The 12,991-nt window shown below is 42.0% G+C and overlaps 1 protein-coding gene across 2 annotated transcripts in view; it reads right to left on the bottom strand.

The window, feature by feature from the left end:
• The window catches only part of NCOA7 (nuclear receptor coactivator 7), a 141,101-nt gene that overhangs the window by 120,302 nt on the left and 7,808 nt on the right, over positions 1–12,991 (bottom strand). For both annotated transcript variants that reach the window (XM_067010702.1, XM_059083949.2), the window contains exon 2: positions 2,100–2,210. In XM_067010702.1, the coding sequence (XP_066866803.1) occupies positions 2,100–2,149 (50 nt within the window). In that variant the 5' untranslated portion in view covers positions 2,150–2,210. The remainder of the gene's footprint in view (positions 1–2,099; positions 2,211–12,991) is intronic.

Genomic DNA, 12,991 nt, shown 5'->3' with positions numbered 1-12,991 from the left:
ATTCCATTCATATAACTCTTTTTGTTTTGTTTTGCGGTACGCGGGCCTCTCACTGTTGTGGCCCCTCCCGTTGCGGAGCACAGGCTCTGGACGCGCAGGCTCAGCAGCCGTGGCTCACGGGCCCAGCCGCCCCGCGGCACGTGGGATCTTCCTGGACCGGGGCACGAACCCGTGTCCCATGCATCGGCAGGCGGACTCTCAACCACTGCGCCACCAGGGAAGCCTCATATAATATTTTTGAAATGACAAATTATAGAGATGGAAAACAGGTTAGTGGTTGTCGGGAGTGATGTGCAGGAGGAAGAAGGTGAATATGGCTACAAAAGGGTAGCACATGGGATCTTTTTGATGGGATTGTTCTGTATCTTGATTGTGATGGTGGCCACACAAATCTACACGTAATAAAACTGAACAGAACTAAATACACACACACACACACACACCCATACACAAATGAGTGCTTCATTGCTTGTAAACCCTGGTGAAATCTGAATAAGGTTAGTGGATTGTATCAATGTCAATTTCCTAGTTGTGATATTTATTATACAATAGTTACCTAAGGTGGGAAACTGGATGAAAGGTATAAGATAACTCTGTATTATTTCTTAGAACTACATGTGAATCTACAATTATCTCAAAATAAACAGTTAGTTCTTGTTTATTCTAAGTGTCCTATCTTTCTATGGTTCACCCATTTAGATGCCTGATTTCTTCCTTCCCCAAACAATCTTGCTACTCTCTGGGGTCCTAATAGGAAAAAATAACTCACTAAAATTAGTGGTATAACTCTTGTTTTCCAAAAATTCTTATTCATGGTTTACTATTACTAAGTGAAACATGTCCTTTGGATACAACCCTATATTTGAATACTGACTCTTACACTACATGAAACAGACAAAATACTTTCTGAGTTACCTCATTAACAAAACAGGGAGAAAAGCTATTTCACCAGTTTATTGTGAAGATAAATAAAATAATAAGTAAAGTACTTGGCACACAGTAGTTCCTTAACAATCTAAAACCTAGCTGAATTTCTGAATAAAAACGTCAACGAAAAACTTTGGTTTTCAGTTTCCAAGACTTACATTTGGAAAACAGGAAGTGCATCTTTAACAAGAATATTGGGGCTGGGGATATGGTGAGGCTGAATTAGTTCTTAAAAAGTATTTTGATTTAGGAGAACATAATGATCATTTTAAGCCTACGTTCTCACTCTGAGTTTAAAAACATTCCAGCCATCAAAATGATTTATAAATGTTTTACTGTGACATTCATGCTATTATGATTAGTGAGTGGCTGCCTTTCAGATGTTTAAATCTGTACATAGTAACCAATAATATAGTAGATTACTCCTATTCAGATACTAAAACACGTACATATGTTGGATGAGTTCAAGCTTTAAAAATGACAGGTACTACAATGATACGATTTCATCCATTCCATTTACCTACAAAAATACTTTTTAGTAATAGACACCCCACAAAGTAATAAGCTTTAAATATGTCATAGATTTTTAGTTATAACTCAACTAATTAAGCTACAGAGCAGCAGGAACTAAGTACTTAGGATTTTAAATTCAATGTAGGTTGTTAAACACGGGATTCTGAGCAATCTGCAGTGCAATGCATATAGAATGTTAGATTCCCTGAGCAGCACTGGTCTAAGAGAACTGTCAAGGACAGAGAGAGAAGAACCGATCAAATGTTACTTCTCTAGTGTAAATAAGAAAAAGGATGAAACAAAGTGCATTTAACTTCTACTGGTTACCTGCTCTGTTTATGAACAGTCACAAATCACAAAACGCCAAGTAATACTTAAGAACAAAGTCCCCTCAAACATTCTTTTTTTTGTGTGTGTGGTACACAGGCCTCTCACTGTTGTGGCCTCTCCCGTTGCGGAGCACAGGCTCCGGACGCACAGGCTCAGAGGCCATGGCTCACGGGCCCAGCCACTCCACGGCACGTGGGATCTTCCCGGACCGGGGCACGAACCCGTGTCCCCTGCATCGGCAGGCGGATTCTCAACCACCGCGCCACCAGGGAAGCCCCCCCTCAAACATTTTTTAAGTACTGATATAAATTTGCAAAATGAATGCTTACCGAGCAAAATAACTTTGTTTCCTTTCCTTCTTCTCTTCCTTGGTATCCATAATATGCAATCAAAAGTGCAAAATATTTGAAAAACTCCTTTTTAATCAATGAGTCATCACCCTGTAAAAAAAAATAACAAAGTGGCTGTAAATTAAGAAGTTTATAACGGCCAATATGAGGAATGAAGCAGGGTGGAGCTACATGACCCCAACAAATGGAAGCTAAACTTGAACCAGTAAGCATAGTCGCATGAGTCATATATGAAACACAAATGCCCCCGTGGGAAGGGGAGGAGGGCAGGAAACTACAATTAGCATGGAAGAGTTAACCTATAAAATAAAAAGTGCCTGCAAAAAATAAACTGAAGCATTTTCCTCATAATTAACAATGATTTCAAAATGTGCTAAAACAAAAACCACTGACTTTAGAAGGCTTTAGTCTACCTATGCAGAAGCTAATTTTTAAAAAATTTTTGAATTCATAATCACTCTTTTGAAGCCATTAATGACAAATATGTCTCATACATAATGATGTAAAATGGATCACTTAGGTGTTTTACAAGAATGTTCTTTCTTTAAAAACAAAAATAAATCAGTATTCTATTTTACTTCGGAAACGTGCCAGCGAGTACATCCCACTTGAGCAAATGTGGAAATGAAAGTACAAAGCCTCAGGAAGCTATTCTTCAGAATGGCTTTATATGCTCGTCTCTGCCACTCCTTCTTTCCCACCCCTTCAACCCTCACCTATGTTTCCCAGAAGCAACACGATTTAAACCTGTAATAAGAGGTTGTCCCCAGATCAATCTTCCTTAAATACCACTTTCATGGTGCCATGCCCCTGCTCAAAAATTCCCAATGTCTACTTACTGCCTGCTTCACTAATCTAAACTGTCTGCACAGCATTAACCTCTCCTAAAATCTGTCTTTTCACCCTGAATGAGTCTCAAAGTAAAAGCAAAAAATTTTCATTAATCAAAATTATTTATTAATCCATCTCAACTCCATAAACAATTTAATTCACAATATATATTACAGGAAAGGTACTGTGATAAGTATCAGAGACCAAAGATAAATAAAACATGATATTTGGCCTAATGAAATTTATTGTCTTGCAAGGGAGACACTTAGGATTTCAGGTCAATGCAATACAAATCACTATGAAGAAGGCACAGGGCCTAGAGAAAGAACACTTAGCCTCATGCAGGCCTCCCCCCCGCACCGCAATCCCCACATACACCAAGATCTCAAGGATGAGTATGGGTTCCTGGTTAAACGGTACAGGAAGCAAGTCCAGCTTGAACAAAAGCAAGGAGACACAGTATTTCTCTGTTGCTCCGGGATCAAATGTGAAGCAGGGCAACAGTGGGAGATGAGGATGAAGACATAGGCAAGATTAGGGTCATGGAGACCTTTCATGTCATGCTGAAGAGTCTGAACTTAATCCTAGCTATGCATTATGCGCTGCCACCCCCTTCCCTGCACCTATGTCATTAAGTGATCATGCTGACCCAAGAGCACCGCTCGAGGCAGACATCACCAAAGGGAAGGAGGGAGGGAAACACATACAGATCACAGAGGATGGACTTGAGGGGACTGAGACCGGGGGAGAAAGACACACTAGAAAGATATTACAGTAAAACTAGTAGAGAGAGGAGGGCACACTTCGGCCAGCAGTATTTGACACAGAAAGAGGGGGCACAAGTTCAAAAAATATTTAGGAGGCAAATGAGTTCAGATTTGGTGACTCATTCCATGTAGACAACATGGGACAGAAAGGAATGATAAATGCCTTCCAAGTTTCTGCTTCAGGGACTGGGTAGACTGTGAAACCACAGATACGATACAATCTACAGGAAGTGGCATGCATTTGCAGGGGGGAGCAGAAACAGATGAAAGATCCGTTTTGGACACGCTGCCTTTGAGTGCTCATGGGATAGTCAACTGGAAACATTCACCAGATGTTTCAGTTCATGTAAAGCACAGGAGTGCAGTGAGGGCTAGAGAAAACGATTTAGAAATTATCAACATATGGCTGTAGTTAAGGAAAAAAGCAAAACAAAACAAAACAGAACAGTACAATGATAACACCCTGCAGGTATGCCAACTATGCAAGGGGTCCTGTATGGAAACAATGGACGACACAGTTTCAACTCTTACCGCTTTATCTCCATGTCTTTGACATGGTGGTGCCCTCAAGGGATTTACCAACCAATAGGGAAAATAACATGAGTGCCAGGTCAATGGGATACAATTGGTTAAACTAACTCCACAATAAAACGTGGAGTTAGTCACCTGGAGCTGTCCAAACAATAACACTAAGAATCCAGAAGACACAACGTTCAATTCTGATTGAGGTGACAAAGTAAACCTTCTAGGGTGGTGAGGATTTCAATAAGTCAAGAGACAAAAGAGACAGCATTCCAGAAAGAGGGAATACCTAAGCGTAAGTATGCGCATGAAAAGAGCAAGAGGGGCAGCGAAGCTATACCGGGCAGAGAAAGAAAACCAACCACGATGCCTACCTTCTGTTAAGCCACTAGTTCAACGTATTATCCCCATGTTCTCTCTTTTAATCCTTACACCCACAATATGAGTTAGGTGTCCTTACTTCCATTAAACTGAGGCTGAGAGATACTAATTTCCCTAGTTCAACATCACCAGCCTTGGCGGAGCAGAGATTTAAATCCAGTTTGGTGTACATTTCAATGGCTTTCAAGAACCTTTGGAGCCAGAAAGCATTTGGAGATGAGTTAGAAAGAGGGGTCTGGAATCAGCAGCTTCCAATGCCTCGGCGTAGACTCTACAGGTTAGGACAAATGTACCTGGCCATGAGTAGGATGGGGGTCACTGAGACCTCCAATAGGACTGCCTCGGTGGAGTAGTGGGGATGGAAGCCATGCCTCAATGAATGAGGGAAGTACTCATTCAGGAACTGTGGTAACAAAGAAAAGACAGTGGCCGAGTGTCCAACTCTCCTAACCTTCATTTCATATGTGGCCTGAACCCACTGGGCTCCTCCCCGACTCTATACCTTAATCCTTTGAGGTAACCCTGCTACACTCCTCCTTCTGACCAGATCCAGCACAAGGGCCCAATTCTGCTGCCCCTGGCCACTCGCGTGCCCTTCTCTCTCGGCCATGTAAGCGTACTTCACGTGTCACTTATCACTTACCGTGAGGCACTTAATCGGACGCTGTGTGACAATGCCAATTCACTTACCCTCCTCAGCCCCAAACAAACCAAAGTTCCTCCAAGTCAAAAACCACCATGTTTCATACTTTCCTTATACTTCCCTAAATACCTAACACAGAACTAGGCAGAAAAGCCACATAAAAGCTAAGCAAGGAATTAATCCAGTCCTGGGGATAAGATCAATTATATGGCAAACTGATATCAATCCAAGGATTCCTCCCCAATTAACAGTTATTTGGAAATGGAGAATGTAGCTTCAAGCCAGCCTCTCTGGAACTCCAGATAGAATTAGAACCCTGGCTTTCTGCCCTGCCCTGGGCCAGGTGGTTTATTTTAAAGTTCCTCTCCTGCATGCCACCATATGTGATGATCTCTGTTTATTAGATTTCCCCTCATGAATAAAAATGAAGTCATAACAATCTAATTGGAAAATGTTTATATTGCAAGCTGGGCCAGAAACTAATATGTGGTTCTAGTGGAAAAATATTGACAAAAATAAGTACAAGAGAAAAAGATTAAATGATCCGAGAACTGACATCTGGTGCTGCTGTGTCTGTTTAGAACTGGCAGAGCTCTTTTTCCATTTTCTATTTGATAAATTAAAAAATATCCAAATCTTTGGTTTCTTTCAAATTTCTGGGAATTTATACATTTCTTAGACAAGACAGATGCAGTTTTTTCAGGTCTAGACACACCAAGAGATTAACCAGAAAGAGATTAGCAAAGGATGCTATAAAAATGATTTGCACAGCACACCACCCAGCAGCCTTCATGCTTCAGTGAAGAATCAGAGCTCCTTTAAATCAATCTCTAATGGGAACTACATTTTCCATTATAAGTGGTTATAATGGGCTTCTTAAAAGCCCTTTTTTCATTAAATGCTGACTTTCTCCTCATATCAATAAACCCTAGACTCGTCCAAACACTGAATTACAAGAGTCTCCTGCATTTACGATGTATTACATTTTTACATTTACTGTGTATTACATAATTACAAGAGTCTCCAGCATTTATGGTGCATGAGGGAACACAAGAAGTATCTTCTATCTAAATATTTTTTTGTAATCTTAAATCAGGATGGTCAATTTAAACCTACATTTCAGTTCATTATTCAAAAAAACAAAAAGAAACCGGCACATACAAAATCCTTACCTTATAAGAGCTGAGTTGAAAACAAAGTGTTTTCTGTGTCACCAGCAAATGTTTGATGCTCCCCATGACACCACTTAGAAGGGATTTAAGGACAGAGCTACCAGACTCCCTAACTACATCAAACCAGTGTGGACCCACACAGCCCATGGTGGCTTTTTAGCTTCACATCTACATTGCAGCTCCTTGTTCATTCAGGTATAACCAGCGAGGACTAGAAAAACACCAGAGCACCATGATGTCCATCAACTGTTTTCCCAACAACAGGTTTCCTATTATACAAATGAAATAATGACAACAACACGCTTTAAGCCTTGGTCACACTAAATTTGGCCACATAAGGAACAGACCAAAATGTACCGTTCTATGCAGACACTTCCTCCTAGAAAATACTTAGACTTATACTGAAATATGACAGGTGTTCAGTCTTTCTCAAAGCCATACTGTCATCTAAACACATAAAGGGTATTCAAATATCAGTGTTAACCAAGGTCAGAAATTTGAATACTCTTTTTAACAAGAAACCTGAGAAGAAAGACACAGAAATAGAACGAAAGTCTGCCACAAACATGTAGGGGGAGCATCTAGGAGATAACGCCCCCAGATAAACAAATGTGCGTCACAGAAGCAAAGCAACAGAAAACAGAACTTAATGGCAACAAAGAACTAAAAAGTTATGCCTGAATCAAGGTGATGATCAAGGACAGGCCAGTGGTCTATCACTTGAATGGGACAAAGGCAATGGATGGCAAAATGACTGCAGACCTCATCAACTCTTACTCCATTATTCTTTGCCTAAGGAAACGAAATTAGACCTGAAAAGAATTAAACGAATGTGGGTTTCAGTGCTCTTTTACCTAAGATGAGTACAGAGGTTTCATCAAATCTCCTAGATATTCTAAATGAAGAACCAACTCTGGGGGACTTCCCTGGTGGCGCAGTGGTTAAGACTCCGTGCTCCCAATGCAGGGGGCTGGGGTTCGATCCCTGCTCAGGGAACTAGATCCCACATGCATGCCGCAACTAAGAGTTCGCATGCCACAACTAAGACCCGGTGTAACCAAATAAAAATAAATAAATAAATATTTTTAAAAAAGAACCGACTCTGGGCTAGACAGATCACTTTATAAGTTCTCTCTAGGAAGAGAACGTGTAAATGAGATTTCTAAAACAACACTGGCAGGGTCAGGAGTTGTTGAATATGTGGAAAATGCCAAAAGCCTGACAAGAGGCAAATACTTTTGAATTTTCAACAAAATAGAAAAGGGAGTGTGCAAATTACACACTGGAGAACATCACATAGATCCACAGCAAAACTTTAGACGTGATCATTAAAGGCAGCTTGGCAAGGACTCAGAAGAGGAGGCAGTGAACCCTGAGATCCAGAATGTTCACAGGAAACCAACCATTCAGCAGAACAACAACAACAAACAAGCAGATCCCTTTTGGAAGCATCTACCATGGACCAAGTACTCTGCTGCAGATACAAAGATGAAGACAGCACTCACAGGCCAGGAAGCTCAGGTGGAACAGGCAGCAGACACCCATCAGCTGGTAAGACGAGTGGTCCAATATTGGTGGGTGCAAGGAACCACACAGCACAGAGTGGAAGCAACTCCTCTGCCAGGAAGGGAAGGAGGGTCAGGGAAACTCCACAGAGGATGCCAGAGCTGGACAATGAGGGAGGAACAGGTGTTTGATCCTGAATGCAGAAGAGGTTGGTCTCACTAGGCAGAAAGAGGATGGTACACAGGGAGGCCTGCGTGGTCTGGTGTGGCTCTCGTATAGGGCTGGGTGGAGGGGAGGAAGTTCAGAGAATGGTGGCCTAGCCAAATTATACTGACCTAATTTCCCTTTTGGACATAGTTACTGTTCCAGTGCCATCAAGGAAACTAGGTAACCACTGTGTAACTGTACTTAAAAGGCAATTGATAAGTTTCTCTTGATCTGCTTATGAATAAGATTGAGAAATGTGGCCTAGATATGGATGGATGCTTCTATGATTAGATGCATTACAGAAAGCACTGAACCACTGTACCAAGAGGTACGTGTGGACCAACTGACTGGCCTCAACCTGGAGCTGGGAGCTGACCTCCAACTTCAACCTGGAGGGAAGGTGTTAACAGCTTAATGCAGTGTTCGTCCTTAAGCCTTGTCCTCATCAGTAAATCCACCACTGACACGAATGAAAATAGGGGCCTCATTAGACTTTTGGAGGGATAAATAACATCCTGGATAACAGCATTTCAATTCAGACAGACATCAGCTGTCTGTAGATTAATTTGCGGTTCTACATCTGGGAGAGGTGCTAAGGAATGAGAGAAAGGGAGAACCCAACATTACCACAAGTGAATATGACCTGCAGTTTGAGGTGACAGTAAGATCCACATCCCCAGTGGTGCGATGCCACTGCTTTCCAACCCCTCCCGCCCCACCTTGGCAAAAACAAAATAAAACAAAACAAAACCACTAATGCAGGGGCTTCCCTGGTGGCGCAGTGGTTGAGAATCCGCCTGCCGATGCAGGGGACACGGGTTCGTGCCCCGGTCCGGGAAGATCCCACATGCCGCGGAGCGGCTGGGCCCGTGAGCCATGGCCGCTGAGCCTCCGTGTCCAGAGCCTGCACTCCGCAACGGGAGAGGCCATGACAGTGAGAGGCCCGCATACCGCAAAAAAAAAAAAAAGATGGAGAGGCGCATGTAGTGCTTTGGTTGGTATGGCACAAAATGTGGGAAATATGCAAACGTGGGTTCGGGAAGAAGCATAGTGAAAAGTGCTATGGGGCAGGAGATCTGCTCAACACAAAACTAAACCAGCATCGGGAAGTACTGTGACCTCTTCTTTGAAAAAAATTATGTGTATGACATTCAATTCTAATTTTCCAAGAGATTGGGTTAAGAAACCAACTCTATGGTTTAAGTTAGTTTTCTTTTAAAGGTTTATTAAGTTGTTTGATATAAAAGTTCTTGCAGGGCTTCCCTGGTGGCACAGTGGTTGAGAGTCCACCTGCTGATGCAGGGGACACAGGTTCGTGCCCCGGTCCGGGAAGATCCCACATGCCACGGAGCGGCTGGGCCCGTGAGCCATGGCCGCTGAGCCTGCGCGTCCGGAGCCTGTGTTCCGCAAGGGAGAGGCCACAATAGTGAGAGGCCCGCGTACCACAAAAAAAAAAAAAAAAAAAAAAAAAAAAAAAAAACAAGTTCTTGCAGAATTCAAAAGAAAATGGGCTCTTTAGCCATTTGGCCAGACTGCATTGTTGTACTCAATTAAGCACTCCTGCCTTGTAAGAGAATTACACATGCAAACCCTCTGCTCTGCCATTTTGTGGTGCTTTGCACTAGTACATAGAGTATTCTTCTCTACCCAGTTGACCATGTGGCTTGTTTTAACCAACAGACTGAGGACTAACAGTGTATCCATTTCAACTTAAGGCTCTAAGAGGCCTGGCAAGTGTCTGTTCTCCACCAGAAAAAGTATGCCTCAGGTAGCAGCTTTTCCTTCTTCAGCACGGGTCCCAGAATGAAGATGTGTGGAACAGACCTGAACTCCTACCTCAGCTTTGGAGTCCAGCCCAGCCCTGCTGGACCTAGCCAACAGTAGCCAAACCACAGTCAACCTGCAGATTGATGAATGTGAAATAAATATTTGTGGTTCTAAGCCACTAAGATTTGGAGGCTGTTATGCAGTATTATTACAACAAAAAACCCAACACACCTTTAGAAATATCCTAATCCACAAATTACTTTGTGGATTTTTACCAGGAAGATCAAAGCCACATAGTACATGTTACTGTCTATAGGCATAATTCTACCGAGGCCTGGAATACCAAAGCCCAGAGACAGAAGCAGCCAATTAACAAAACCAGCCAAGAAAGCATCCCTTCCTTCCAGTTGTCATTTACCTCATAACCAATGTGCATGGCTATGGAAGTTTAGCTACAAGGAGGCATCACTTGACACCAAGCGTGACTTATGTACATCTTGGTACATTCACCTACAGACTTTGATATTATTTATTGTTATGGTTGAACTGTTGTCACACCACCACCCCCAAAAATGTTGAAGTTGTATCCACTGTAACCCAGGATGTGACCTTATTTGGAAACAGGGTCACTGCAGATGTAATCAGTTAAGAGGAGGTCATACTGGAGTACGGTGGGCCTCTAATCCAATATGACTGGTGTACTTATAAGAAGATGGCCATGTGAAGATCAAGACACACAGGAAGAACTCCACATGAAGACAGAAGCACAGATTAGAGTTAGGCAGCTACAAGCCAAGGAATGCCAAGGACAGCCAGCAAATCACAAGAAGCCAAAAGCAAGAAGGGATTATTTTACAGGTTTCAGAGACATCGTGGCCCTGTCGACACCTTGATGGACCTAGAGTCTGTCATACAGAGCGAAGTAAGTTAGAAAGAGAAAAACAAATACCGTATGCTAACACATATATATGGAATCTAAAAAAAAAAAAAAAGGTTCTGAATAACCTAGGGGCAGGACAGGAATAAAGATGCAGACGTAGAGAATGGACTTGAGGACACGGGGAGGGGGAAGGGTAAACTGGGATGAAGTGAGAGAGTGGCATGGACATATATACACTACCAAATGTAAAATAGATAGCTAGTGGGAAGCAGCTGTATAGCACAGGGAGATCAGTTCGGTTCTTTGTGTCCACCTAGAGGGGTGGGATAGGGAGGGTGGGAGGGAGACACAAGAGGGAGGAGATATGGGGATATATGTATATGTATAGCTGATTCACTTTGTTATAAAGCAGAAACTGAGACACCATTGTAAAGCAATTATACTCCAATAAAGATGTAAAAAAAATTTTGCAGTACAAATAGTAAAGTGCCAAAATAAACTGAAATTAGGGGTAGAGCAGATGTCTTGGAAAGTGTTGATGGAATTAAGTATCAACCTGGTGCAGAATATTGGCTTCAAAAGGAAGAAATGTGTAAGGAAATTCAGATAGAGCGGGCAGCCAAAAGCCTGAAGGCATGAAGTACCCCATGTGCGTGAGGGGTACTGAGGACCCTTCTGACCCTACTAAAACGCTGAGTTTATGCAGGTGAGGAGTGGGAGATACGGCTGAGCGCCTGCAATGTAGAGAGGATACAGTACCATTATCACCTAAGCAGCATTCTCTGGCTTAAATTTCCAAGAGAAAGCCACCACCATGAAAATCTCATAAATCATTTCACCTACTCTACTTATTCTTGAGGAACTAGCCTTGGGGCTGATCTATACATAAAACAAGCAAGCAAGCTAAATGCAAGAAAATACCAAGCAGATGGCGTGTGGGTGAAGATGTGGAGGAAGTGAATTATTAGCAGCTTTGAAAAGAGGAAAAGAGTAAAATATGTCAAAATGAATATGCATCTGATAAAGAAAAGTCAAGAATATAAGAATCCTATGATATATTAATTTTAATTATTTCTAACAATTATCATTGTAATATATACAGATAACAAATGTGAAAATAGAAATTGCCTATGATCCCAGCAATGGAGACAAAAGTCTCAATATTTTGTCACTTTCCTGTCTTTTCTTCCATGAAGCTGCATTTTAAAATCAAATTAGGGTCTTTTTGTACATACGGTTTGGTATACTATCAAAAAAGACTCCATTGTTGGATCTGTCTCCAATTTTTACAATATCAACCTTACTAATAGTTATAGAGTTGCTTACTCTGTGACAGAATTCCAAGTGCTTTACATATATTAAGTTATCTAATTCTCAATACAATGTGAGAGGTGGATACTATTATTATCTTCACTTCACAGATGAGAAAATCAAGGAGGAATTAGCTTGCCTAAGTTCACCTAGCTGACAAACGGTGGAAAAGGACTTCAAGCCAGGCAACAGGCTCCAGCATCCCTTCTCTTAACGCATCTACCGTACCACCTGTCTCCCAGAGACAATGTGCTCACCAGTGAAATTGAGCCTCATCTCTGATTTTTTTAGGATGTACTCAGAACAGAATCACGGGTGCCAAGGGATTCTATGAGTTGAACTGCTCTCCGTCAAAGGCATCACACCCCCATGTAACCTCTTACCATCTGTGAAAAGGGAAAATGACCCAACTTCAACTTGCCAGCAGTGTTATGGACTTTTACAGTCTAATTATAGTCTGCATTTCTTTGATGCAATGAAGTTGAATATTTTTTCATGTTTTGGCCATTTGTAGTTCCTGTTTTGTGAATTTTCTATTCCTGCCATATAGATTGTTTGTGTCCCCCATCCCCACCCCAAATTCATACGTTGAAAACCTAATGCTCCAGGTGATGGTATGAGGTAGGACCTTCAGGAGGTGATTAGATCATGAGGGATCTACCCTCATGGGATTAGCACCCTCATGGGATTAGTACCCTCATAAAGGAAGCCCAGAGAGATCCCTAGCCCCTTTTACTAGATGAGGACACAATAAGAAGTCCATGGTCTATACCCTGAAAGAGGGTTCTCACTAGAACCTGACCATGCTGGCACCCTGATCTTGGACTTCCAGCCTCCAGAAATGTAAACAGTAAATTTCTGCCTGCTTATAAACCACCCAGTCT

Source organism: Kogia breviceps, chromosome 13 (assembly GCF_026419965.1).
Source record: "Kogia breviceps isolate mKogBre1 chromosome 13, mKogBre1 haplotype 1, whole genome shotgun sequence".
Lineage (NCBI taxonomy): Eukaryota > Metazoa > Chordata > Mammalia > Artiodactyla > Physeteridae > Kogia > Kogia breviceps.
The sequence above is the reverse complement of the archived record's forward strand: the minus strand, read 5'-3'. Positions and strand labels throughout refer to the sequence as shown.